The following is a 26,741-nucleotide window of genomic DNA, read 5'->3' as shown; positions in this document are numbered from 1 at the left end:
AAATAAGAGACCTTGATTATGGCTCTCTCTCCCACAAATGGGAAAGTATAAAGTTTGAGGAAATATATGGGTCAGGTATAAGGCAGAGACGAAGGATACAAGCAGGAGAATCCAAGATCTTAGACGTAGGCGAGATGGTCTTCAAGCCATTGCAGGATGAGGAAGAGGATTCTGCAGATGATCCTACAGAGAGGACGCTCCATGCCTGGCACTGGAATACTGGTGGTCATGTCTCCTCTACACCAAAGGTGGTTCACCACCATCCCTGGCCTCGGAAAGGAGTTCTGGCCTCCTACCCCACAGTCACCTGGACTGAAAGGTGACATGGATGGGTTCATCTGCAAAGCCTCTGCTTTAAATAGGTCTTTCCCATCTTTCCCTGCTCCCACCCTTAGGCAGACTGGGAAGAAAATTCTTTCTTTAGTTTAAAGCAACACAAGGCAATTCCATCAATATTTATTAAGTGTCTGTTGTGTGCAAGTGTGTTAGCCACTGAGGATTAGAGAAAAGCGAAGAAGAAATAAGCCTCAACTGTAAAGAACTTTACAATATTCAATTAGGGATAAAGGAGATCTCCACTCCTGTCCTCCTTTGTGTCTTACTTTCTGCAAGAAGTCTTATCTAGTTTTTAATCTTAGTGCCTTCTCTCTGTTGATTATGTCTATATCTTGTTTGCCTGTTGTTGCCCGAATTAGACTGTAAGCTCCTTCAGGGCAGGGGAATTTTGTTTTCGTATCTTAAGACTTAGCACCATGCCTGGCACAAAATGGTCACTTCAAAGCTACGTGATTGACTGATAGGTGATCTAGAAGAAGTGAGAGGGACTTAAAGAGAAAATGCATGTCTGACTTTGGGTCACCCATCAATCTATTAAGTTTTTATTATTTATTTATTAAATTTATTAAGAATTTATTAAGTGCATTTACTACACCTCATTAAGAGTATTAGAATTCCTTGGAAGATGGAACAACATAAAAAATGCTCTTTTTAATAAATCTTTGATAATGAGCATCAAGAGAGGAGTAAAAAGGGAAATGTATACGTAATACCATTGTGAAGGAGATCCAGGGGATTTTTTTGTGGACAGTGAGATCTTCCAAATTCTTCTGTTTGGTGATGATGAGCTAGTTGCATCAAACTTCTGGCCATCGCAGAACCTCCTGAAAGAGATCTGTAATTATTTTAGGTATTTAGCCTGTCCATCTAAAGATTGAGTAGATGAAGAAATGCCCAGACCACCATGAACTTCAATAGGTAGGCATCCAATAATGCTTGTCCAATAGCACACATAGGACAGAAGCTACAGATGGACAGTGGACTATGACCATAGCTGAAAAGGAGGAAGAGAGCAGGATACACAGCTTTCAGGAAATTACATTGTTCTTTTACTGACCCCAGACTTCTAAAGAGAGCATAGGTGCATCTTTAATATTCATATTCTTCCAGTATTGCTTTATGGCAGTGGCTATTACATGTTAACACTATTAGTTTGGCAGAACTAAAGAGCATCCCAGAAGGGAACAGAGAGGTCCAGGGTGAGCATGAATTGGTTGCAATCTCTAACCAACATAAAGAAAAGGAGTAAAAGATGCCTTCAAAGGATGGGAGGAGAAGAAGATAGGCTGGTAAGCATCCACAGTGCTCCCCTGATACTGTTAAGAGAAAGTCAGAAAAGGCTTCTGCATTTTGGGTGGACCTCTGGGTTGACTTTTTGAGAGAATATAGAGGAGAATCCCACAGGAATGGGCAATCATGGTTGGGATGCGATTGTGATGCATTGTTGGATGGAATCCTCAGATCAAGGAGATCGCAGATCCATTTATATAGGCACCAGTCTTTGTGCCAGGTGTTAGGGACATCATGATAAAAAAAAAATGAGACATTTTGAAGGGCTTACAAGTCACCTAAATCCATATGTTCTACACTTAACTCTGTCTGTGTTTTTTCACCTGTAGGTTGTTAGAGGTGGACCAGATGACCTCTAAGATCCTTCTTAACTCTAAATCTATGCCTCCGTGCCCAGATGAGTAAATGGAAAGTAACTTCAGGAGGGTCGGTGCAGTAACAACTGGGGATGAAGGGCGAAGGTATGTGGGAAGGAAAGGGATCAGGGAGACTTCAGAGAAGAGCGAGCATCCTAGTTGATATATGAAAGAATCTAAGGATTCTAAGAGGAGAGAGTATTGGTAGGGAGGCATTCAAGGTATTGACCAGAGAAATGGCCACAAAAGCTTTAAAATTTTATTTATTGATTTTTATTCAGTCACTTTCCCCTCCCCACACCATAGAAGGCACCATCTAGAAAAATATATACATTGCATTTTTCATATTTTCACTTCTCTGTTCATTTTCTGGAGGTGAACATTCACAAGTTATCCTTCAAATATTAAATCCTTAGCTGTAGAGAATGTCCTCTTGGTCTTACTTGTTTTATTCTTCAGTGACAATAAGTTTAAATTTTAGTTTCCACCCCTTAGGTGCTCAACTGGCTCCCATGGAAGAACTTACTGGAAATATCTGCCTAAATGAGTGACTTCAAGTGCATTGAACCCCCTGATAAGTCTTCATGCCATTCGCTTATTACACCTCCCTGCTCTAGCTACCCTTCTGACTTAGTAAAGGAGTTGGGCACCAACCTAGAACTTGGGTATTTTGAATTTATCTTCTTTTTCTTTATCCTTTTATATGAAGGTAGGGCTGGACCTCTAGTTTCATTCACTCAGGAAAGAAACTCTTGGCCAGGAAATGCCTCCCACCAATGTATATCGTCATGCGCTTTGCAATTTAGGGATTTAGAAAGTTCCCTGGAAATTTAGAGGTTCCACAGTGACAAGCTCAAGGTCATACAACCCGGTTATGTGGGAGCCCAACAGATCTTCTTGACTCTAAGCCCTGCTATTTTATTCTCTATTCCCTTTGCTGCCTCTCTCATAATTTTCAAAACACATTTTTTTTTACTAATGGAACAAGATATTGTGAATATCCTTCTGTAACCTTGGGGAAAAAAGAGAATCTGAGGAAGAATGGTTTCTTATCAGTAGGACTGGAGCTGGTTATAAAGAAGAGGAAACAAGATATTTCTCTCCAGAACTCATCCCTGGTAATTTCCTCTTTCTTTCACAAAAGCCGCTTTCTCCTTTAGAAATTGGGGAGAGAAAAGGAAGAGAAATTGAAAGAGAAAGAGAACGAGGAGGGGAGAGTGAAGTAGAAGGCAAGTTTACCTACTGCATGGTAGTTTTTAAGGGTGGGATCTGGACCAATTGTCCCCTTAACCTCCAGGTGCCCAGACAACTCTCTGAGCCTACAAATGGCCTGGCACTGGCCAATTGGTAGACAGAGTTTCCTCTTTAAGAGTTTTGTTTCTACAGGAGTGAACTCACAGCTCTAGTTCAGAAAACAAAGGAACAAACAAACGAATGAATGAATGAATAAATGAATGCAAAAACAAATCATTAAATAAATCCCATACTTGGAATGCACTCCCCCGTATGGCCCCCTCCTCTTGGAAACATTAGCTTCTTTCAAGGATCAGCTCAGATGCCCTTCCCAGGTGATCCTGGCCCAGGGAGAGGATGGATTTGCACTTTTATGCACCTTTAAGCAGCTCTAGTCTTTGAATGCTTAATAAACTGCTACAGGAGCAAATCAGGGGAGGGACTCAGCAGGACCAAGGGCTGGATTTTTATTTTTGTCATGTAAGTACTTGAATCTATATTCGATTATTACAGGGCATGGCTTGGAAATGATTGTAGATCTAGAGAGGTATTATAGATTTCCTAATGGCTGTGTTTAAAATATATTATTTATTAAGATTATGTGTGCTGCTTGGTGGGGCAACTGTGTCCCCTTAGGATACTGCCAGGATTTTATGCTGCTTAAGGGTGGCATTCTTTGGGGGAGCTGGGATGGGCAGGGACAGGGCTCTGGTTGCCAAAGGGAGGGAGTACACCTGGGACTTAGCTGTTGGTTTCCTCTAAATTTTAACGCCCTGGGACAAAGATCCAGTTGTTCCACCCTGGTTACAACTCTGCCAAACATTACTGCGATTTTGGCTTCATAGCTGAAATTTTGGGAGGTTACACCCTGTTGGCCCTAATGGTCAATGTCTTTTGCTAGCTAATTAGGTAAAAAATATTTTTTTGTGAAAAATTCTATGCAGGCTTTACAAGTTTAAGATGCTAGAGTTTAGAGCTGGAAGGAATTTTAGGGAACTCTTCAGTTTCAGATGAAGAAACTGAGGCTCAGATTGATTAAGAGACTTCCCTAGAATTACAGTAGCAGAGCAGGGACTAGAAACCAGGTTTTCTGTGAGTTGCATTGGCTAGTAACCAACTGCCAATGACAGGCAGGGAAGCCGGTCTAGCTAAAGCAGCAAGGCAACCTAAAGGAGAGACAGGAGGTGGCATATGCCAGACACATGAAACTACTACCACCACCTCAATCGCCTCCTCTAATACCTCGATGGAAATGGCTCAGAACCCGCAACCTGAGAGCTTTGGGGACAGCAATGCCCCTCCATACCACAGGCACCCCAACATTGGCCCCACAACCATTATTCAGGGGAGCAAACACTTTGGAGAAGAGACTCCATTTCTTTGGCACCACTAACACCATCTGCTAGGCAACTACGATAGACTAGCCAGTGAGACCAAGAGTCCTAGGAGCGGCTCCCTCTCCCCCAGATTAGGGGTTCTGTCTCCAGCCCAGTCTCTGAAGCCATCAATCTGGAAAGCAAGTCCTGTGGAAACATCACAGCCCAATTGCTCTTTCAGTTGTTGCCACAGCTACCGAAAATCTAGTCGAGAAAGTTCTTGCCCTTCCAAGTCCTTGGCACTGTCAAATGGTTCAGCATCAGAAACTGGTGTAATTTTATCAGCAGAAATGACTGATGAGAGAAGAAGTACGACCATCTGCTTTGCTGCTGCATTCTAAAGATTATGGGATCTTTCCATCTGACTTCCTACATGTGTTATCTCCCTGTAGGCACTGGTCTTTGGCCACGCCTTAGCTGACAGAAGGGATGCCATATTTGCTCCCTGGTTGACCAGTTTCTATACCAGGACATTCCTGTGTACCCAATAATTGCTTTAGTCAGCTTCATTTAGACAACTTTTGTGAGGTTCTCCTAATCATAATCAATCTAATCCAGGTGGGCAAAATATGCAAGGCTCTCCTGGTCACAACTATTTTAGCAAACTTTCCTAATTAAAGTTTGGGAGAAGGATGCAATCTGGCCACTCACTGACTGACTATCCCTAAGGTCTCTTCTCTACTTGGATCTTGGGAACCCACCCAAAGACATAAAGAGAGAAATCCAGAATTCTGGGTTCTCAGCTCTAGTAGACATCCCACCATGTTTATCCTGGGACAAAAGTGTTGAAGAGCCACATTTTTGCATGCCTATGAGTAATAAACTGCTTGACTTGTGATGGTTGGGTACTTGTATTCCTTCTTAGAACTTCTCCCATGATCTTCTCATACTCCCATACTAGAATATGAACTCCTTGACAGCAGGGAATGTCTTACTTTTCTATTTCAATCCATAACACTTAGCACAGTGCTTCATACATTATAAGCACTTAATTAATGCTTTTTCATTCATTTATTCATTCATTCATTCATTCATTCATTCATTCATTCATTCATTCATTCATTATTTGTTCATTCATAGGCTGTAGGCAGGAAACCCGGTGATCTTCCAAGTCCCTTCTTCTCTCTAACCATTTGTGACTCCATGAATCTATATTAAAGCTCTCTTCTCACCAGTCTGTCTAAATTCTCCCTGGATGCCACTTTGGTTTTATTCAGGGGATTTTTCACCAATTGAATATCCTCAAGAAAGCTCGTGATGGAAGCAGCTCCCCCAGAAGATTAAATATTAAGCAGTCAAATGGTATGAGAGCCATGCTTTTTCAAGTAGACCAAAGCAGCTCTGGTGCCTTGTCCAATTACTAAGCAGCCCTTGGAAGTGATCCTGGAGATAAACAAACATCTTGATCTATCTGTGTGCACGTACCCAAGTGCCAGGAGCAGCTGTAGCAAGTGTAAATTTTCATCTAAAGATCAATGCTACTGGCCCAGAAAGGAGAAATTAGATTGATTTTTTTCAGACAAAGGATACCACTGTTTTATCTAAAAAAGAACTTAAGCACAAACTCTTATTTTATTTTTAGCACCAAAAAAAGTAAAGATCTACTCTCAATTGGACTGTATCAGAGCAAGTGAACACTGGAAGCTTTTTCATATGAAAGGCATTTTTATCTTGTTTTATTATCAGAAATCCATTTCCCCCTTCCAATTTGCCTCAGAAAAAAACCTCACTATCTGCAGAAAAGAAGCTAGCTTGTTTTTCCAAGAGAGGGCAAAGCTCATGTCATATTTCTAATCAGATCCTGGGGGGGGGGGGGATGATTTTTGAAGAGTAAATTTCCTGTTCATTTTATGAAAAATAGACTTTGTTACTATTTTTTTTTTACCTCATTTATGTTTCTCTCCATAGCCCTCTGTCTCTCCTTTCAGAGGGCCATCTCTTATAACAAAGAATATATTGAAAATAAGGAAAATTGGGGGTGGTGGTGAAGAGTATCAGCAGAGCCCTTCAAGATAAAAAAAACAAACAAAACCCCCCCATGGTGTTATATGTACTGTTCCATAGGGTGGAATCCAACCTCTGCAAAGGAGCAAGGGAGGTGTCTTCCTCATATTTTTTTGTTTAGGGCCGAACTTGTTTGAAGGATGTATTTTCTAACTGCTTTTCTCTTGTTATTGTATTAGAGTATAATTTCCTCATCTGTAAAATTAGGGGGTTGGACTAGCTAATGCCCTAAGGTCTTTTCTTTGTGAAATACTTAAAAAATTAGGTGAAATGGTGATTTCATCAGCTGGAACAGTAGGGACAAACACCTAATTTCTTCATCGAGCCTCTGTTCAGATCTCTGCTCTTGCTGCCAGGTGTTTACTTATTTGAAAGCTTCTGCCTCGATTAGGGATCATTAGCCCCAAAACTATATTTCCACCCGTGGCTGCGTTGTCTTCCATTTAGCCGTGGATCAAGTCTAATCAGGGGCGAGAGGAGGAAGCTTATCTGGGCTTCACCCAACAGTTGTGTGTGTACACATCACATTGTCAAGTCGAAACTAGACATTTGGCACAGGGAAGCCAGGGAAAATGATGAGGAAGTACGGCCACGCCAATGCACTGCCAACTACCCTCAATGAACGAGTGTGCCCTAGGGCTTTTGAATATATGGCAAATCTCAGGCCTTATTCATTTGGAATTCATGATCATTCCAGCAGGGAAATGTGGATCTTTTTGGTACCCTTGAAGAAGGTGAAGCAAACTCATGTAAACCAAATTATGAGAAAAGAGAGCTGAATTGACCTAATAATAGTGCACATTTATATAGAACTTTTAAGGTTTCTAAAGCATTGTAAATAGCTCATCTTATTTGAACCTCATGATGACCCTGGGAGAGAAGTGTTGTTATTATTCCCATTTTTCTCATTAGAAAACTGAGGCTCAGAGAACTTGACTTGCCCAGGATCACCCAGCTGGTAAGTGTTTGAGGCACAATTTGAACTCAGGTCTTCCTCATTCCAAGTTCAACTTTCTGTCTTCTCTACCATGCTGCCTCTACTTAATAGAACTAATATTAACCTTTATATAGTGCTTTAATGTTTGCCAAGCATTTTATGAATCTTATTATTTTATCTGTATAACAGTTCTAGGGTGTAAGTGCTATTGCCATCCTATTTTACAGGTGAAAAAATTACTAGTATCTTCTCTGTGTTGATTATTTCCAACTTATCTTGCCAATATCTTCTTGGTATGTTTTGTCAAACCCCTTCATTTTGCTGTAGGAGGGGTTGATCAGGGTTCCTCTAATCAAGTCTGCCCCAGAAGAGGACAGTAGAGACCAAAGTGACTTGCCAAAAGTCACAGAAGTCACAAGTGATGGAGCCCAGATTCCAAGTGGAATTCCAGGTCCAAGTGTTCCTTCCATCTGTTCATTAAAGCAGATCCTTTTCCTGAAAGCAGAACCTCTAATTAGTAATGCTTTGTTAACTGAATTACCAGGGAAAAGAATAGCAAGGTATTTGCCTGATAAAATGTCCTCTGATTCAGAAACTATTCATTCATTTCATCTATATGTTCATTCGTTTGTTTATTTGTTTACATATATAATATCTGGGTCTCCTTATCTTTCTTCCAGGTGGTATGCCTTTCGGCTAGTTATTTAACCTCTGTTGGCTTCAGTATCCTCATGGGTAAAAAGAGGAAGTTGGCCTTTATGACTTCTTCCTGGAACGTTCCTTGCAGCTATCATGACATAATCTTACGTTATACATAAATCCTACATTATACAAGGGGAACTGTAGAGTCAGACGCCAAAGGGAAGGAACAGAGACCAATGGGAAGGTTGACAGCATGACTTCCTCCTGGGGGCCTTTCCTGATTGCTAAACCTTGTAGCTCCCCTGAGATCAGAGTTACCTGACTGGTCTAAACCCCTAACGACTCTGCTGCTCTGACCTTCTGGCCACCTGAGATGTAGGTGAAGAAAGCGCCTGAACCCGGAAGGTTCAAAGATCTAGACATTCTGTAGGCAGCGAACAGGTACAGACAGGACCGTGTCGGGCAGGAGACCAAAGCAATTAGTTTCTTTTGAGAAGAAATGAAAACAAAACAAACCCCCAAACTGGATTGGTGGCTCTTGTTTGGATCTGGAGCCCAGGGGAGCTGTAGAGTTGATACGACCTTCATGATAGCTCGGCATTACAAAATCATAGATCTTGTGGGAAAAGAGACATCATTCTGTCCAATTCCCCTCATTTTACAGATGAAGAAACTGAGATTTAGGGAAGTGCAGCTCACACAGATAGTAAGTAGCAGAGCCAGGTTTGTGTCTTTGGCTATATATTCAAGGACAAATGGGTTCTTTTAAACCCTTACCTTCTGCCTTAAAATCAATCCTGTATATTGATTCTAAGGCAGAAGAACAGTATGGGTCAGGCAATGGGGACTTAAGTGACTGGTTCAGGATCATACAGTTATGAAGCCAGATTTGAACCCCAGACCTTCTACCCTCCACGTCTGGCTTTCTAAATGGATGCTTTTGTTGGAGGACTTTTCTTTATGCTAGAAACAGTGCTTCTATTCCTCTGAATTCTGGGAAAGTTGTAAGTTCCCATGCTCAGGGATCATTGCATTTTAGGGGGGACTGCAAAGGAGCCCAGTGGGTTTTGCTCATAGCCCTGTTAATCACTTCCAGGCATTAGCTAAAGAGGTAGCAAGCCAGAGAATCTAAGCCAAAGGGGTTGAAAACTCATCTCTAGCTTGTAAGACTGGTTTGTGCATCTTAGAGCAGTAGCTGAAAAAGAATGGAGCCGGCGGATTGATTTATAAGATCACAGATTTAGAACTGGAAGGAATAGTAGAGAATATCTAGTCCAAACTCCTCATTTTACTGAGGAATAAACTGAAGTTATTGAAGTAACCTACCAAAATGGCAATGAGGATTCGAACCCCAGACTGCTGACTCCAAATCCAGAATTCCTTCCACTCCATCAGGGAAATATTTGGGGGCATTTTAATAACCAGAGAATCACGTTGTGACTTCTTTTTTCTTTCATTTTCTCAAATTCTTTGGCTCTGTCTGACAGATACGTCCACATGCCTAGTCATAGTGGTATGGTTGAAAGAATAGCAACCAAGCACACTGAAGACTGAATATGGGGCATTATGTGCCACTGTATACACATGGCAGTTAAGTTATACCAAGTCTTTATGTGTCCTTACTCTATTTTTTTTTGGTGCTGGAGGAGGGACCTTCCTGAGACCATAGATCTAAACTCTGGTGAATCTGTTAGAGAACACAACTGAGCCTGCAAACATTTATTAAGCACCTCATACGTGAAAGATAATGCCAAGTGCTGGGCATACAAAGAAAAGCAAAGAGAGCTAAAAAAAGAACTGCTAAAGGAGTTCCTAGTCCAAAGGAGGAAACAATCTACAGACAACTATATACAGAATAAACTGGAGATAATCTGAGAAGGAGGAGATTAACATTATGGAAAGAGTAGATAGGTGGTACAATGGATGGAGTACTGGGCTTGTAATCAGGAATACACATCTTCATGAGGTCAAATTTGGCCTTAGATACTTGCTAGCTGTGTGACTCTGATCAAGTCACTTATTTAAGCCTGTTGGCCTCAGTTTCCTCATCTGTAAAATGAGCCAAAAAAGAAAAAGTCAAACCATTCTAGTATCTTTGCCAAGAAAACCCCAAACAGGGTCACAAAGAGTTGGACATGGCTGAAAAACAAGAATAATATTAGGAGGACTTGTAAAGGTTTCTTGCTTCTTGCTATTGAGATTGGTCAAGTCAGGAAACTCCAGAAGTGGTCCCAGAAATAGGGAACTGTAGATGTGCCATGGACTGTGACGAGTCAAGGATCGGATCTCTTTTCTTTTACCAATGGGTCTTAGAGAGAACTGCTCAATCAATCAATCAGCAAGTATCTTCTAAGGTTTTTTTTTAAAGCACCATTTTAGGGGCTGGGGATGCAAATGCAAAGAATAAAAGAATTTCCATGATCCAGGAACTAAAAAGTCCCTTAAAGGAGAACATGGGAAACAAAGGTAGGTCTTGGAGTTAGGCTGTGCCCAAAGTCAAGAGAAAATAAAAAACAAGATGAAACAATGATCAGCATAAATTATATTACAATTGGTAGCTGATAGAGGCTAATATTTATTTCCCTCATCAACTTGTCATTCCTAGACTGCCAAATCACAACGTGTACCTTTTAATTATCACATGAATAATGAACACCCCAAGTAAACATGGCAAAATGTGCTTTTCTTGCTAAGTCCAAGATAAGAGGATTTGAAGAGGTTCTATCATATTTTGAGGGGCAGTACAGTAAAGTGGATAGAGAGCTGGCCTTAGAATTAAGAAGATCTGGGACTTCAAGACTACAAAGTTAGGTATCAAGGTGGCATAGTAGATAGAATGCTGGGCTTGGAATTAGCAAGAACTAAATTCAAATCCAACCTCAAATAGTTACTAGCTATGTGATACTGGGCAAGTCATTTAATTCTTCTCAGCCTCAGTTTCTTCATCTGTAAAGTGAGAAAAAAATAGCACCAATCTTACAGGATTGTTGTGAGGATCAAGTGAAATAGCCTATTGGCAAACCTATGGCAGGTGTCCTGGAGTTCGCTGGAGGGGGCTGCTCTCTTTCCCCCTCTCCAAGTGTACCTGAGGATATTTCTCATATCACCTGCCCCTCTGCCCAGCAGACCAATGGGAATGCTTCCTTCCTCTCCTGTCTGGAGTAAGGCAGAGAGCTCACATGCAGTGTGAGGATTGTAGTTTGGGCATTTGGTCTCTAAAAGGTTCACCATCACTAGTCTATGTAAATAACTTTGCAAACTTTGAAGCATAATGTAATGTTAGCTATTATTACTAAGTTATAAAGGAGCTGCTGATCTGTATTTGTGCAGGAAGTTTTCATACCTGGAATTCTCTACACTAATGAAGTCAAAAGTTCCAGGTCAAATTTAAAAAAAAGACATTGAACTTTGGACACATGATTTCCTTGACTTTCTGAAGCTTAATTTGAACATTTTTTAACTTTCAAAAGACTGGAAAAGGAAACCAAAAGGCATGTCATACTTTCTAATGGCACTATTCCTTCAAACACAAAAAGATTAGACAAAATTATTTTAAATGTGGGAGTGATTTTTTTTCCCAAGTACAATTTAATTAGTTTGAGAAATCAGATAGAAGGAAAAAGAAAAAAAAAACCTCAGCTTTCAATGAGTCCTTAAAGACTCTTGAACTGATAAGGCATTAAGATGAAAGAAGTAATTACCCTGTAGAAAAAGTGCTTGTTTAGGGAGAGGGTGGCCAGAGAATCAAATGTGTTCACTAATTTGCATTGAGAATAAAATTTGTCATGTTTTAGGGGAGTCACAGTCACCCAAACCTCTAAATGTGGCATTCAGAAAAAATAATAACCAAAAAGGACCTTGTTTGGATTATGTTTTAAAAAAGGAATCAAAGGTAAACATGATGGAAAAAATGAAAAGGTTTCAAACAATTCAAAACCCAATCTATCTTAATTGAATGCTGCAGCTGGCATGGTGGTCTGACAAAGATAGAAACTAATAATAAACAAGCATCATTTTTGGCCTTTTAGGATAGATAACATTTTGAATAATATGAAGAACCTTTAACATTAGGGTAGCATTTAGGATAATTAAGAACATTTTGTTCTTCAAATGTGAGCAGATCGTTTTCTTCAGCCTTGGTAAAATATTTCAAAATGTCTAGGCTTCCTGTGTTCGTTTCTGGTCTTTTCTATTGACATCACCCAAAAGATGGCTTCTCCTCTCAGATGGAGAGGTGATGAGCCATCAGTAATTCCCACCTTCATTTTCCTTTCTCTAGAGCATCAGTATTCAAATGACATATTCAGCCAGGTACTTGGGGTTCAAGAATTCTTTTACTATAGTGTGAAGAATCTTGAGGGGAGACACTACATGTGAGCAGATGTGGAAACACAGAGTAGTTGCTGCATCTAGCTTTTTAAGATATCTAAATTTTACTTTTCTTCCTTACTTTACCAAACCAACCAGTCTCTCTATTTAAATATTTATGTGTATATGTATTGACAATTATACATAACTTTAATGTTTCATATAATATATACGATTTATGCAATAATTTATACATGAGCTAAATATATATTTAAATAGACTGGTTGGTTTGGTATTGTATGTATAACTAACATATATATATGTTGTTAATGAATTATTTTTATGAATCATTTTCATCTCTAGACTGAATCCTCTATTATAAGAAACAAAAGCAATTAAGCAAAAATATTTGATAGTGATTATATCTGAAAATGTATATAACTTCTGTCCTGAATGTTCCCTCTTTTTTTTTACCTTGAGGAGGACATATATTTCATGACCTGTTTTTAGACATCTTCACTGGTTTTTTGGTTACTCAGAGTTCGACTTTCTTTTGGTGATCTCTTCATGTATGTTGTCGTCATCACTCTTGGTTCTGCTTATTTTATTTTGTATATGTTCATATAAATCTTCCTGTGTTTCTCTGAATTCCTCATGCCCATTATTTCTTACTGCACATCAATAGTCATCTACCATAGTTTCTATGGATCTATCTATCTATCTGTCTGTCTATCTAAATTTCTATCTATGGACAGATTTCTATGGATAGATCTCTGATCACCTACCCACTTTGTTCCCACTTCTAGTAGCTAGATTCTTCTTCTCTGGACCCACAGTGCTTGAGAAAGCAAGATCTGCTTTGACGATTTACTCAGACATCACCTATAGATCCAGTTTGCACTGTTCTTCTATTCTAGTCCTTGGCATCCCAAGTTGGTTGCTGAATTCTCTGTGGTTTAGAATCTCTTGATTTCACTCAATCTTTTATATAAATCAAGAGCTACCAACAGTTACCTTCTTCCAGTTTTTGTTCTGATTAACTAAAGCTCTTCTTGGTTTATTTTTCTCACTGAAAAAAAAAAAAAAAGAAAACTCTCTTTTTTCCCCGATACTTCGGGTTTTTCTTTCCTGTTTGACTCATTTCGGTTTCTGACCCACCTTCAAAAACAACTAGGGATTGTCTGGGAAGAGGAGCAACAGTAACCAAGAACAAGGAGTTACATCTAATAATCTGCTGCCATGGGAATGCATCCCACCAGGATGGAAAAGCCGTTCTAACCTTGCTGATAAATGGATAAATGTTTTCATTTTCACATAGTCTGTTTCGTGCTTTAGTGGTGATTAAAGCTACACATATTGATTCTGTGTTCTCTTTCTATAAAAAGGTGACCAATAGTGTTTTTCTTCCTCATGTTATAAAAAGGAATCCTTTGGGTGGCTTGAAAAAACTAGATCTGTTAGTCAGATACTAAAATAATATAGTAATACAATGTACTGGTATTGCTCAGTATAAATTGCCCAGGGTCATGTAGCTAGAAAGTGTCTGAGGTCAGATTTGAACTCAGGACCTCCTATCTCCAGTCCTGGCTCTGTATCCATTGAGCTCCTTAACTGACCCCCCCCCCCAAATTATCATTTTAATTGGTGCCTTTGGTTTTTCTATCACATCTATATCATTTCCCTTCTTCTTAGTGAGCCATCCTTTGCAACATCGATTTTAAAAAGAAAAAGAAAGCATCAAACCTGAACGCTACATTGACAGAGCCTGACATCATATGAAATGTTCTTTACTCCTAGACTCTCACCTTTGCAAAGAAGGAAAAGAGCTCTGGTTTCTTCATCAAGGAGAAGAAATTTTCAGGAGAGAGATTGTAGAAAGAGAAAAGAGCAGAGGGAATAATGGAGAATTGGGGTATATCCCCACTTGGGGCTTGAGAGGAAGTGGGAATCAGTAAAGGAAACAGAGGGACCAACTCAAGAAGAAAGAGAACCTGCACAGGGTAGAATTAAAGAAGTAAGGGGGAGAGAAAATGATAATACCGATACTTAACATCTATATAGTGCTTTAGGGTTTGCAAAATAATATGTGCACATCTGTATATGTATAGACATATAGATGTGCATGCCTATGCATAATGCCAATATAAGCAGGGACACACATGCATGCATATATATACATTTATATATATATATATACATTTATATATACTCTCATTTAAAGTTCACAATGACCCTGTGAAGCAAGTGTTATTACTATCATCATTTTACAGATGTAGAAACTGAGGCTGAGTGACTTGTCTAGGGTTACACAGTTAAAGAGTATCTGAGAATGGCTCAGGTCATCCTGACCCCCTAGGCCAGCACTCTAACCATCCTCTGTAATCAGAGGCTGTCCTGCCCTCCTACTCCTTTTTTCAACAGGCAAAAGTAGACATGAAATTAAGAATAAAATAATGGAATTTTGAGCTGGAAGGTGTCTTAGAGATCAATTGGTTTGAGAAATGTGGAAACTTGAGGAGGATAAGGGAGGAAAAGCCTTTGGCTTTGAAAATATCGAAAATGAGCAAAATGCTGGAGAAAGGGAAATTAATGAAATCTATTTTGAGGCTCTTTATTATTATTTGAGAGAACACAGTGTGTAAAGGGGAGAGCTTTGGCCTTGATGTCTGATCATCTGAGTAGTACAGGTTGTACTAGACCTTTGAGGATTGCTTTAAGAACTTGTCTGACTCATTTTCCTCATCTGTAAATTGTGGATGATCCTTCCCTTTTAATGCACTCCAGCAAATGCTAATAAGGCATTTACTATGTGCAAGGAATTAGTGACAAGAACCAAATTAATCAGCAAGCATTAATTAAGTGTAATTGGAAGCATCCAGGATATAAAGAAAAAACCCAACCCAACCAAAGTTCAAACCAACCAGAAAAGATCCCTGCCTTCAGGGCTCTTACCTTCTAAGGTTAGGGGCTGAAGAACCACACAGATGTATATGGAATAGATGGGGGAGTTTATAATGAGGGGGGTGGTGAAGACAGATCACTCTATATGCAGAGAAATAAATATGGAGTAATTTCAAGTAGGGGAGAGGGAAGCCTGATACATGTCCTGCTGCGTCATTGACTGTGGGGTTGCCATGGGAAAAGGTCTTTGTGAATCTGAGAGAGCTAGAGAAGGCTCATCCTCTTTGCTGTTTTATCCTTGTAGTGAAACTCCTTTGTTGACTTCCTAAGACTGCTCATTTTTCTGGATCATGATTGATTGGTTCTATAGTTGCAAGGATAGGGAACAGCCCTAACTGGTCCAGTCCTGAGGATGCTGGCAGAATCCTCCAGGATCTAGGGGCTGTCGTATCCTTTGGTCCACTCTTAGCTCAGGCAGGGCTGGTAGAACTTGGTAGTAACTAGGGGACCCTACCTAAGATTTCACAAGATGCAAAGCTACTGGCTGGTGACAATCTAGAGGAGTATATGAATCCCAAAGGACTGTGCTCATCCCTCTCAGGCCATAGAAATTTAATCCTTACCACTGGTGGGGAATAGCCCAAGGCTTGAGTCTGGACTGTCACCATCCTGGAGGATTCTGCCACATCCTCAGGACAAAACAGCAAAGATCATTCTCTAGCTCTCTCAGATTCTTTACAAAAACACCAGTTTTAAGTCAGAAAACCCTGGCCATTAATCATTCATTCATAAGTGAGCTAAGCCTGGGTGCCCATGTGGCTTGGTACAATTCATTTGGATGCCATGTGACTAATTTAGTCATAATTCCAGCTGTTCTTGCCAGTGTATCCCCAGCCAAGTCTTAGTTGGCTACATCACCCTCCTGAACAACTCTTCAACTGTTTCTTCTGTGCATTCTTTTTTTTTTAAACCCTTAACTTTCATCTTGGAATAAATACTGTGTATTGATTGGTTCCAAGGCAGGAGAGCAGTGAGGATTAGGTAATCGGGGTTAAGAAACTTGCCCAGGGTCATGCAGTTAGAATGTGTCTAAGGCTATATTTGAACCCAGGACCTCCCATTTCTAGACCTGGCTCTCTATCCACTCAGCCACCTACCTTCCCCTTTTCTATGCATTATTCCCTGGTTGCTTTTCTTCCACTCACTTCCTTTCTTTCCCTCCAGAGTTAAAGTGAATTAAATCAGAGGGAAACTGGGATAGAAGAGAATTAAGTGGTATAGCAAATAGATAATGAAGTTTGGAGTCAGAGAGACAGGAGTTCAAATTTAACTTCAGATACTGAGTAGTTGTGTGACTCTAGACAAGTCACTTAACCTTTATGTGCCTTAATTTCCTTAATTGTAAAATGGGGATACTAACATCCACTTAACCTTTGTCTGCTTCAGTATCCCTAACTAAAGTAGGGTTCCCCATGCCAGGTGATCACTGAATCAACCCAGCCAGATTATTAGGCTTCCAAAGGACACCAGCTATCATGTGGGGAGCCAGAAGTGGTGTAGAACAAAGAGGGAATCTCACTCAGCACAGAAACCAGAGTCCAGTTACTGATCTCCCAGCGGCCCAGCTGCAATTGTCTCCCATCCTAAATCTTGCATCCAAGTGAGAAATGAAAGTAACTGGCTGCTAGACACCAAGTTTGGCCATTTAACATTTTTTTTTATTAAAAACAAAACATTAGCATACGGGATCAAGTGAAGGTGTTTCTGGCACTTGTGGAACACATAAAGGTGATGCCATTTGCCCCCACAAGTATTAGTCCTTTCAAAAGAAACGATCTGGAGAACGGAACACAAGCCGAACTAGAAAACAGCTGAACCATTCAGTCGGTGGAATGCACAAACTTACTGTAGATCGACTATTAAAAAATACAGGAAATAAACAACATGCAGCCTAAAAACAACACATATCTACAACAAATAAGTTATTCTCTCATTAACTAGTACAGACACCATTCCGATGGGTTCTCAAAGCACAAGTTCTCCAGGCTAAGGGTACATCGAGTGAAAATCCCCACCTGCCTCTGCCCCGAAAGTGTGAAAAGGGATCTTAGAGCAGAAGTAACATATTATGGGAGAACCAAAAGAGGTGAAGAAGCCTCAACTGGCATCAGATCTGTACAATTAGAAACCCAGCCTGATCAGCCAATCACAATATTTATTGAGTACACAATATGCCCTACTGGTTGATTCATGAACTGCCAGGGATTAGGCAGCTGGTTTGATGGATAAAGTAGAGGACTTAAGAGACAGGAAGACCTAAGTTCAAATCTTGCCGCCTGCACTTATTAGCTGTGTGTCCATGGGCACGTTATTTATTAAGTGCCTTCTATGTGCCAGGCACAGTGCTTGGCACGGGAGATACAAAGACAGAAATTAAATAATGCTTGTCCTCTGGGAGCTTTCACACTTACCTCTCTGAGCCCCAATTTTCAGCTCTATAAAATGGGGATAATACCTGGAGCCTTTGCCAAATCATTGTGAGGCTCAAATGAGATAATATAGGTAAGTCAATTTGTAGATCTTTTACTCAAACAGAGGACCTGGGCCTTGAAGGCAAGAGCTAGGATTATGGTTGGCTAGGGTACAATCTTCCTTGAGACATTTTTTCAAAACCCCCTACCTTCTGTTTTAGAATATTGGTTCTAAGGCAGAAGAGTGGTAAGGGCTAGGCAAAGGTAAAAGGCTTGCCTTGAGGCACTTTTTTTTTTAAACCGTACCTTCTTGGAGGTAATACTGTGTATTGGGTCCAAGGCAGAAGAGTGATGAGGGTGGGCAATGGGGTTCAAGTGACTTGCCCAGGGTCACACAGCTGAGAAGTGTCTGAGGCCAGATTTGAACCCAGGACTTCCCGTCTCTAGGTCTGGTTCTTGAGGCACTTTTAAAACAAAGAGAACTAACTCAACTTGGGCTCCAGATTTTCCCCTCAAGAAGACAGCAGAGTTTTTCTTGGTTTTCATTTTTTCAGTTGCAAGAATTTTGAATCATTTTGGTCATCTAGAAAATGGCAGTGATTCTGAGCACTGTGCCAATAACAGCAAAGCATGCCTCTAGAAAGAATCCAGATTACACTGCCATTGCGAGTAGCTTGATCATTCAGGCTTGCTCAATGCAGAGGAAAGAAATGGCAACCTTGACCTGCTCAGAAGAAAATTTTTAAAAATTGAATTAAGGATTAGGTAAGCCAATGCCTACCCAGTGACACATCTTGGCAAAGAGGTCCCTCACCCCCTGAGAATGAGGGAACAACAGCAATAGGGCAGCAGCAGCTGATAACTTTATCCAAATAGGCACAAAGCAAGCTTCAGGAAGAATTAAGGGTGCAGGGAAATCCCCCAACCTCAAAACAGTATCCGAGTGTGATGTTCACCATGACTGAAGTCTGAGCTAGAAGTGGGGAGGAGATTGCAAAAGTCCTTTTTTGGGTAAGGCAAGTCTGACCAGCAGAGACCACCAGATTGTCTAGAGTTGGTCCAGCCCTGAATTCCACAAAGGAACATTTAAATTCATTTCTTAAAAAGCACCACATGAATACTGTTCTTGGAAATGTGTAATGCTGACAAGTACCAAGGCAAGTAGGAAACCGTCCTCGTTTCCATTCCAATCAAGTCCCAGGTGCTCCCCAAAGAGAATAATCTCAGCTCGGCTCTTAAGAAGCTTCCATTCTACTGGAGGATATACTATATACATATGGAAGGAGAGACAGACAGACAGACTGAGGAGAGAGAGAGAGAGAGAGAGAGAGAGAGAGAGAGAGAGAGAGAGAGAGAGAGAGAGAGAGAGAGAGAGAGAGAGAGAGAGAGAAATATGGGGGGAAGTAAGGGAGGGAAAAAGGAGACAGAGAAAGGGAGAGAGAAAGAGAGGAGGAGGGAGGGGGAGAGATAGAGGGGAGAAAAGAGAAGGAGGAAGAAGGAGGGAGAAAGAGACAGAGACACACACCGAGAAAATGTGTGTGAAAATTGTTTCTGAATGGGGTAGCACTAAAAGGAGCGAGGGATTTTTATTAGGCAGAACTGAGAATTTTGGAGATAGCTTTGCAAATCTTATAGTGCTCCATAAGCTGCTATTCTCATGATTCTCATAACCCTTCTCCATTAAAGTGGGGTACACTTAGAGAGGCCCGCAGTTCAGGGCACAGAACAGGTTGCTCTTCTCTTCTCTTTTCTTTTTTTTTTTAACCCTTAACTTCTGTGTATTGGCTCCAAGGTGGAAGAGTGGTAAGGGCTAGGCAATAGGGGTCAAGTGACTTGCCCAGGGTCACACAGCTGGGAAGTGTCTGAGGCCAGATTTGAACCTAGGACCTCCCCTCTCTAGGCCTAACTCTCAATCCACTGAGCTACCCAGCTGCCCCCAGGTTGCTCTTCTGAAGAAATGGGCACAGAGAACTGTGTGCTCAGATGGAGTCCATTTGGATAAAATGCTAAGGTGACAATTTAAAAAAAAAATAAAACTTGAAGGAGTTAAAATAAAGCTATTACTTGAAGAAGCTTATGTTTGGCCACATTCTCTCCTCTTGCTCACTTCAAAATTATGTGTAAGCAGAAAAAAAACCCTTTAGTTTTAAATTTTTTATATGTATGTATGTATATGTATTTTACATGTGTATATACACACACACACATATATACTTAGATGTCAGATCTTCTACTTCCATGTCTCGTTACATCTTCCTGTATATATGTTCACATACACACAATGTATAGTAAGAACATGAGCTCCTTTAGGGCAGGTCCTTTTCCATTTTGTCTTTGTATCTTCAGCACTGAATGCACTTTGGGTGTGTGTCTATGTGTGGGCAGATCCTATGTAGGAAGCATCTGGCTAGGAAGCCTTCAGACCAGCAACTGATCTGCCACTCGTAGCCTCAAGCTGGGCAGAGAGGACGACTTCCTTCATCCTCCGCTGTTTCTGTGCCATAGCTGGCATGGTGCCCGATGGCCCTTTTAGGAGATCTTCCATCCTTTCTGGGATTCAAGGAAAAGGTCATTTCTAGGAGCTGTCCGAGGATGCGAGGGAGCTTATTCAAGCTGCTAAGGAGGGGAATGTTTCTTCTACTCTAGCAGGGGAAGTGTGGTGTATTCAAAAGATCATCTGATTTTGAGTCAGGGGGCCTGGCTCTGCTACTGCCTAGCTATGTGACCTTGGGCGAGTGCTTTCTCTTTGAGTCTCAGTTTCCTCATCTACAAAGTGATGAGGGACGGGTACTAGATGACTTCTAAAGTCCCTTCACCTTCTAAGTCTATAATAATAGTATGGATCCTATTTGTAGTGAAATGACATATCTAACTTGGCCTGCCAAACAGAACCCAAAATGCTTTAACCATTTTTTTTTGCCTCCAGGTTATTAGAATCTCAACTCCAGTCACCGCAGATAATCATCATTTCTTTCTTGCTAAGCTACTGGGGAGAATTCTTTACCCATTCTGACTTCTAAATTCACAGACAAATAAGTTAAAAAAAAGGCACTCCAAGTGGCACACAAAAAGTGCACCAAGAGGTCCCAGCAAGAAGAGAGACACACTCCCAAGAATTCACAAAAGGATCCAATGTGGGCACCTCGTTCCAAGCACGTGGCTCTCTACACGATGTGGAGAAGTCCCTTCACCCTTCAAAGCTTCTGGAGCAAAACTGATTCTGCCACATTCCTGGGATTTCACACTTTCTGGTTCCATCGTCTGCCATGCACAGGCTAGAGAATCTGTGATCCTTTAGTCATTGTTTCCCATGCAAGTTAATAAAACCATGAACTCTGATCACTGTATCCAAATTTTTTAAATGTGGTTATCAGTTTGACACCACTGGAATGAGTTCATCTGGAAATATTGTCAGGAAGTTTACCCTACTGTCTCTATCATAAAACCTCCTTTTTCCTTGCTTTCCTACAAGGATGATGACTCATGAGCCTCTTGGTGGAGTTACCCTGTGATTTCTGAGTGGATCTTTTGTGGGGCAAGAGCTGATTCCAGGTTATTCCACAACATCTTCTAGTTCCTTCTTTTCCAGCAGGGGTATATCATTGTCTCCATTCTCTTTGACCTCTACTGGTTTGGGGTGAGAGAAAGTATAAGGTTCCCCATCAGATTCAGGAAGGAGGAATGGGAGAGGGTCCTCTGGGTGTAGTTTCCTTGTAGAGACCCTGGAGCAGATGGGAGGTGGAGAAGGAGGTACATCTCCCATGGGGCCCTGGAAGGGTCGGTACACATCGACTTCCGGACCAGTAGAGGACCCATTTGAACCATTGAGCAAATGCCCATACACCATGGTGTCATCGATGACTGCATAAACATGGGAGTCATTGTCTTTTCGCCCTTTCTGGAACTTTCCAACATGACCAGGCATCTGAGTGTTGATGTTGCCATTGTATATACCCACTGCAGGGCCCTTGCTGACCTTCTTTTTCTTGCTAGAAAATAAGGAATAAAAAAGTGAGATAAAAAACAATCACTTTCCTATAGCTGTTCATGTTATGGTCTATCCATGCCTGGTACTAAATAAACACTCAGTAGGAACTTCTTTTTGTCATCAGGAACAGACTTTAATGGAGAATCAAAAAAAGGGGAAGGCTTTCAGTAACAGGGATAAATAGGGGTTTGGTTCAGAGGTGCCATTATTGGGGATATGTGGGTTCCTGTTTGCAGATAACACTATGTATATTGTATCAAGCAAAGCTTCCTGAAAGAGAGCTATAATACCTCAAAAGGGTTTGCTTGATCATCCACACAAGAAAGACCAAGTGGATGATGAATGTCTATTTCATAGGTTGCAACATACATTTAGATGGGCCTGAGATGGACAAGTTGGGTCTAGAACAAGAAGAAGAGAGTGGGCTTGACTGTCTTTGGGAAGTTTCAAATCTCGTTTAATGACGATGAACTTCCCATGGAAGCAAGTATCAACTTTTTGATACCAACGCTCTACTGATGCTTCTACATGGCAACAAAACAGAAGAGGAGAACAGTGTCTACACATTTAAAAATACGCATTACCCAAAGGACAATGAAAAGGTATGTAGTAGGTGTAAGCAGGTAGTAATGTATAATGATGAGGAACCTCAAGGAGAAGAGGAAAGGTTGTCATCAAAAAGTTGTATGATAGGATGAGAAGCTGAGCTGGTTATGCAGTGAGGGAAAGGGATGAAGGTACAGCTAGGGCGCTCCACCAGAACCCTTTTGCTATTAGAAGAAAGTGAGGAGAGGGGTAGCTAGGTGGTTCACTGGATTGAGAGTCAGGTCTAGAGATGGGAGGTCCTGGGTTCAAATCTGACCATAGATACTTCTTAGGTATGTGACTCTGGAGCAAGTCATTTAACCCCCATTGCCTAGTCTTTACTGCTCTTGTGTCTTGGAACCAATACTCAGGATTGATTCTAAGATGAAAGGTGAGGGTTTTTTTTTAAAAAAGAAGAAAATGTGGAAGAGCTCTGAAATACTGGGAGGACCCCCTGTGTAAAACTTATGGAAGATCATGGACAAGAGTCATGCAGGATGGACAGGCATGGATATCATTGTCGGAAACTCCCAAACTGATGAGATCCCAGATCAAGCTGAGTATGAAGCATGGGTTTAAATTATACATAGTACTCTCTTTGATGGTTAGGGACATGACCAGTATCATTTGGTTAATATTTCTTTTTTTTTTTTAAACCTTTACCTTCCGTCTTGGAGTCAATACTGTGTATTGGTTGTATTGGCAGATATTGGTCAATACTGTGTATTGGTAGAAGAGTGGTAAGGGTAGGCAATGGGGGTTAAGTGACTGCCCAGGGTCACACAGCTAGGAAGTGTTTGAGGCCAGATTTGAACCTAGGACCTCCCATCTCTAGGTCTCTAGGCTCTCAATCCACTGAGCTATCCAGCTGCCCCCCTTGGTTAATATTTCTAAGGATACTTTTACCTCCATCTTAACAGAGAATCAAGATGATGTAACTTTTCTAGAGATCATTAAGGCTCTGTGAATCTCTTTATGAAGGCTTGGTACTTTTATGTATATAATGCTAACTTTCTTTGAATCAGTTAAGGGCCTTGGGTGCCAGACTTCAAATGATAAGACATAAGACCCAGGAAGGAAAGTTTTGCCTTTTATTTTGAGGGTTAAGGGGAATGAGGAGTGGAGGTCTCAAGATTAGGAAGGAGATTCACGTCTTATTGTTGGCAGTACCCAAGAGAAGCAAAAAAGAAGAAATTCTAGTTCTCATCAGAATCTTTTAATGACATCATTAACACTCAATTTTTATTGCCGAATTTTTCTCTGTGGCTTTAATTGGATGTGAGAGTATACAAAAAGAAATTTCAGCACTGATAGAAAGCTTGACATCATCTGAGCCATCCAGAGGAGGAAATTAACTTTTAAGCCCATCAGTAACTGAAATGGCTGAAATTATTGTAAATGAACATAATGGATCATAGGCTGTACGAGTTATCTCTTCATTTATCCTGGACTGGTGCCACGTTCCTTATAGAGGCAGAATAAATCCATTCCATTTAGCTGTTAGTTTTGTGCTTTAGGTCATAATAAATTTCTCCAAAAGTCTCATTCTAAGTGGCATAATGGGCAGTTGTCTTCTCTCTTTCAATTCTTTAGAACAAGCCCATCCCAAACACAGGTAAGGGCTTTAATGCAGACAAGCCGTGGATATTTAGAACAAAACTAAGTGAACTATATTCATAAGTCATTAGATGCTAATTTTATAATGTTTTGGGACATGGAAAGAGAACTCATTGTACTTCACCCTCCATAGCATTTAGTCTGTGCCACATTCAGAGCATCTATCTTCCCCTGCTCTCTACTTTAGTTATAGCTTTGTTTATATCCATCCTACTAGACTTTTTTTTCTTCTGAACTTTTTTTTTTTAAATTAACAAGCATTTATTTTCTCTCCTTCTATCTTTTCATTTCCCGCTAGATAAGAATGTCCTCCTAGGTAGGGACTAGGTCCTAACTCACCTTTCATGCCTCCCTAACATCTTGTAAGTAATAGGTACTCAATGATTATTTGTGATTTTAATCAAAGCACACCACTAAGTTAAACATGGATTGATGCCAAGGTAAACATCGTGGTATAACGTCAAAAGCACTGAACTTGGAATTAGAGGCCCTGGATTCAAATCCGGTCTGGTGCTTGCTACCTGAATAACTCTGGGTGACCCACTTCACTTAGTAAAGGACCATAGTTTTGGAACCAGGAAGGACCATAGAGACTGTGGAGCCCAACCATTTCATTATTCAGATGAAGAATCTGAGGCCCAGAGAAATTAAGTGATTTGTTCAAGATCACAAAGTTGGCAAGTGCCTAAGGTGGAATTAGAACCCAAGTCTTCCTGATTGCAAGTTTAGCATTCTATACACTACTTCAAATTACCTCTCTGGGTCTCTTTCCTCACTTACAAAATGACAGGGTTGGACTGGATGGATATTGACATCCTTTATAGCTCTATATCTTTGAATTTATGAATCTTAGCTTCTTTGAGTAGAATATTTTAATTTAATGCAATTTTCCCAGATCAGACCTGAACATTCTGTATACTGCAGGGGACAGAAGTCTGCAGAGGAAAACCATCACAAAAATAATAATTAAAAAAGCCCAACTTCTTAAATGTGTTGTTTCACACACACCCACATTTCGGTAAAGGGAAAAATTCCACTGGGATTATCATTGTCCATTTTCACATTATTAGTTGAGAAATTTTTGGACAGTTCTCACTGAAGATTAGTCATTTCAATTGTTTATTCAGGATCACAACACCAGTTTTCAAAAAATGGTCTTTCAGCTTCCCAGAAGGACAAATATACCAAAGAAAGAGACCTTGCTCCCCATTTTCGGTGCACAAAGAAATCTGAATTTACATGATCTGGCTCCATACTATATTTTTTCAAGCTAAAGCTATTTTTTCTCTCTTAAAAGGAAGAACCATAAAAGGAAGAGTAGGAGGCTAAGACTAACTCAGTCAACTATGTCTTCTTTCTTCTGTCCATAGTCAGGGACCTAAACCAATTTTAGGATTGAGGATTCAGTAAAGTTAGCAATTAACAGTTATTTTATATCAGGGGTTAGATGAAAACCAGTAGTTAGGAATAAGCATTTGTTGGTACAAAGGGAAAGGGCTACTTTCAAAGTCAAGATCCAAGAGAAGGTATACCTTGAAACCACTTTGTGAAGACTGCAAAGAATGTGATCTGATTTATTAATAATTGATTGTGATGCATGGAAGCCCAACTCTCCAGACAGTCTGCAAGCCAGCTTAGGGGAAAATGGCAAAGTCTTTTCTTCTAGCATTCTTTCCCCCACTGATCTCTGCGGTGCCCACTTGACACTATTCTTATTCTCGTTTCCAGTTTGATTTTTGGTAGGGAAGTACAAGTAGTAGGAAGTATAAGATGATGAGGGAGATAATTGGGTTGGGCAATCCAAAGGAAACTCAAGGTAACCAAAGTAACCAGTTGAAAAATTGAACCTACCTCATTTTTTTAGCATAGCATACGAGGAGCCCCAGAGCAAACAACAGTGTTGCTCCACCGCCCACAGCAGCAAGGATGATCACCGTCATGTCTGTCACCGGAGACAAGAGGGAGACAAAGGTACATATTCAATGGGTTGAGCCAGTTTTAGACTGAACTATGGGGTTTTGGGTACCTACCACATCTGCTCCAAAAGGAGGTAGACGCTCAGGACATCCTAGATACTATGTCCCTACCCATAGTGGAAGGTCTTGAATAAGAAGGCAGCAGGGAAGCATTAAGAAGACAAGAAGACAGGCTCAGAAATGAAGGAGAAGTTCTGACAGGGATGTCCATTTTGTGTAACTGAATAAAAAGAGATGAGAAGAAACCACAGAGGATTTAATTGAGTCTTAAGAGGTTTTTTTTAAAAACTTGTTCACCAATTCAACAAACATCTATCATGTATCTAGCATATGTTAGACACAATTAAAATGCTGGAGAAAAAAGGTGAATGTTAGGTAAAAAAGAAAAAAGAAAACAAGGGAAAGAAAAATCACATGAATGGAAGACCCAAGAGCTAGTCTGATGCTATATTTTGAATTATTGTCCTATCTGTGGAACCAGAGTGAAAGCCCCTTCCTTCCTGGCCTCGGTTTCCTCATCTATAAAATTAAGGTATGGACTAGAGCAGGGGTTCATACTGTTTTTTGTGTCATGGACCCCTTTGGAAGTCTGATGAAGTCTATGGTTTCTTTCTCAGCATAATGTTTTTAAATGCATAAAAGAAACCATATGGGAAAACAAAAGGAAACCAATTTTATTGAAACACAGATATTTACATATTTTAACAAGTTCATGGACTTC

The 26,741-nt window shown here is 40.5% G+C and overlaps 1 protein-coding gene across 1 annotated transcript in view; it reads right to left on the bottom strand.

Moving 5' to 3' along the window:
* Positions 1 to 21,407: 21,407 nt before the first annotated feature.
* Positions 21,408 to 26,741, bottom strand: part of CDCP1 (CUB domain containing protein 1) — a 47,000-nt gene continuing 41,666 nt past the window's right edge. Inside the window, exons 8-9 of the mRNA XM_044678904.1 lie at positions 25,896 to 25,986; positions 21,408 to 21,843 (exon numbers count right to left, since the gene is read on the bottom strand). Of these exons, the coding sequence (XP_044534839.1) occupies positions 21,408 to 21,843; positions 25,896 to 25,986 (527 nt within the window). The remainder of the gene's footprint in view (positions 21,844 to 25,895; positions 25,987 to 26,741) is intronic.

Source organism: Gracilinanus agilis, chromosome 5 (genome assembly GCF_016433145.1).
Source record: "Gracilinanus agilis isolate LMUSP501 chromosome 5, AgileGrace, whole genome shotgun sequence".
Classification (NCBI taxonomy): Eukaryota; Metazoa; Chordata; class Mammalia; order Didelphimorphia; family Didelphidae; genus Gracilinanus; species Gracilinanus agilis.
Note: the sequence above shows the minus strand (reverse complement) of the source record. Positions and strands in the feature narration are given on the sequence as shown.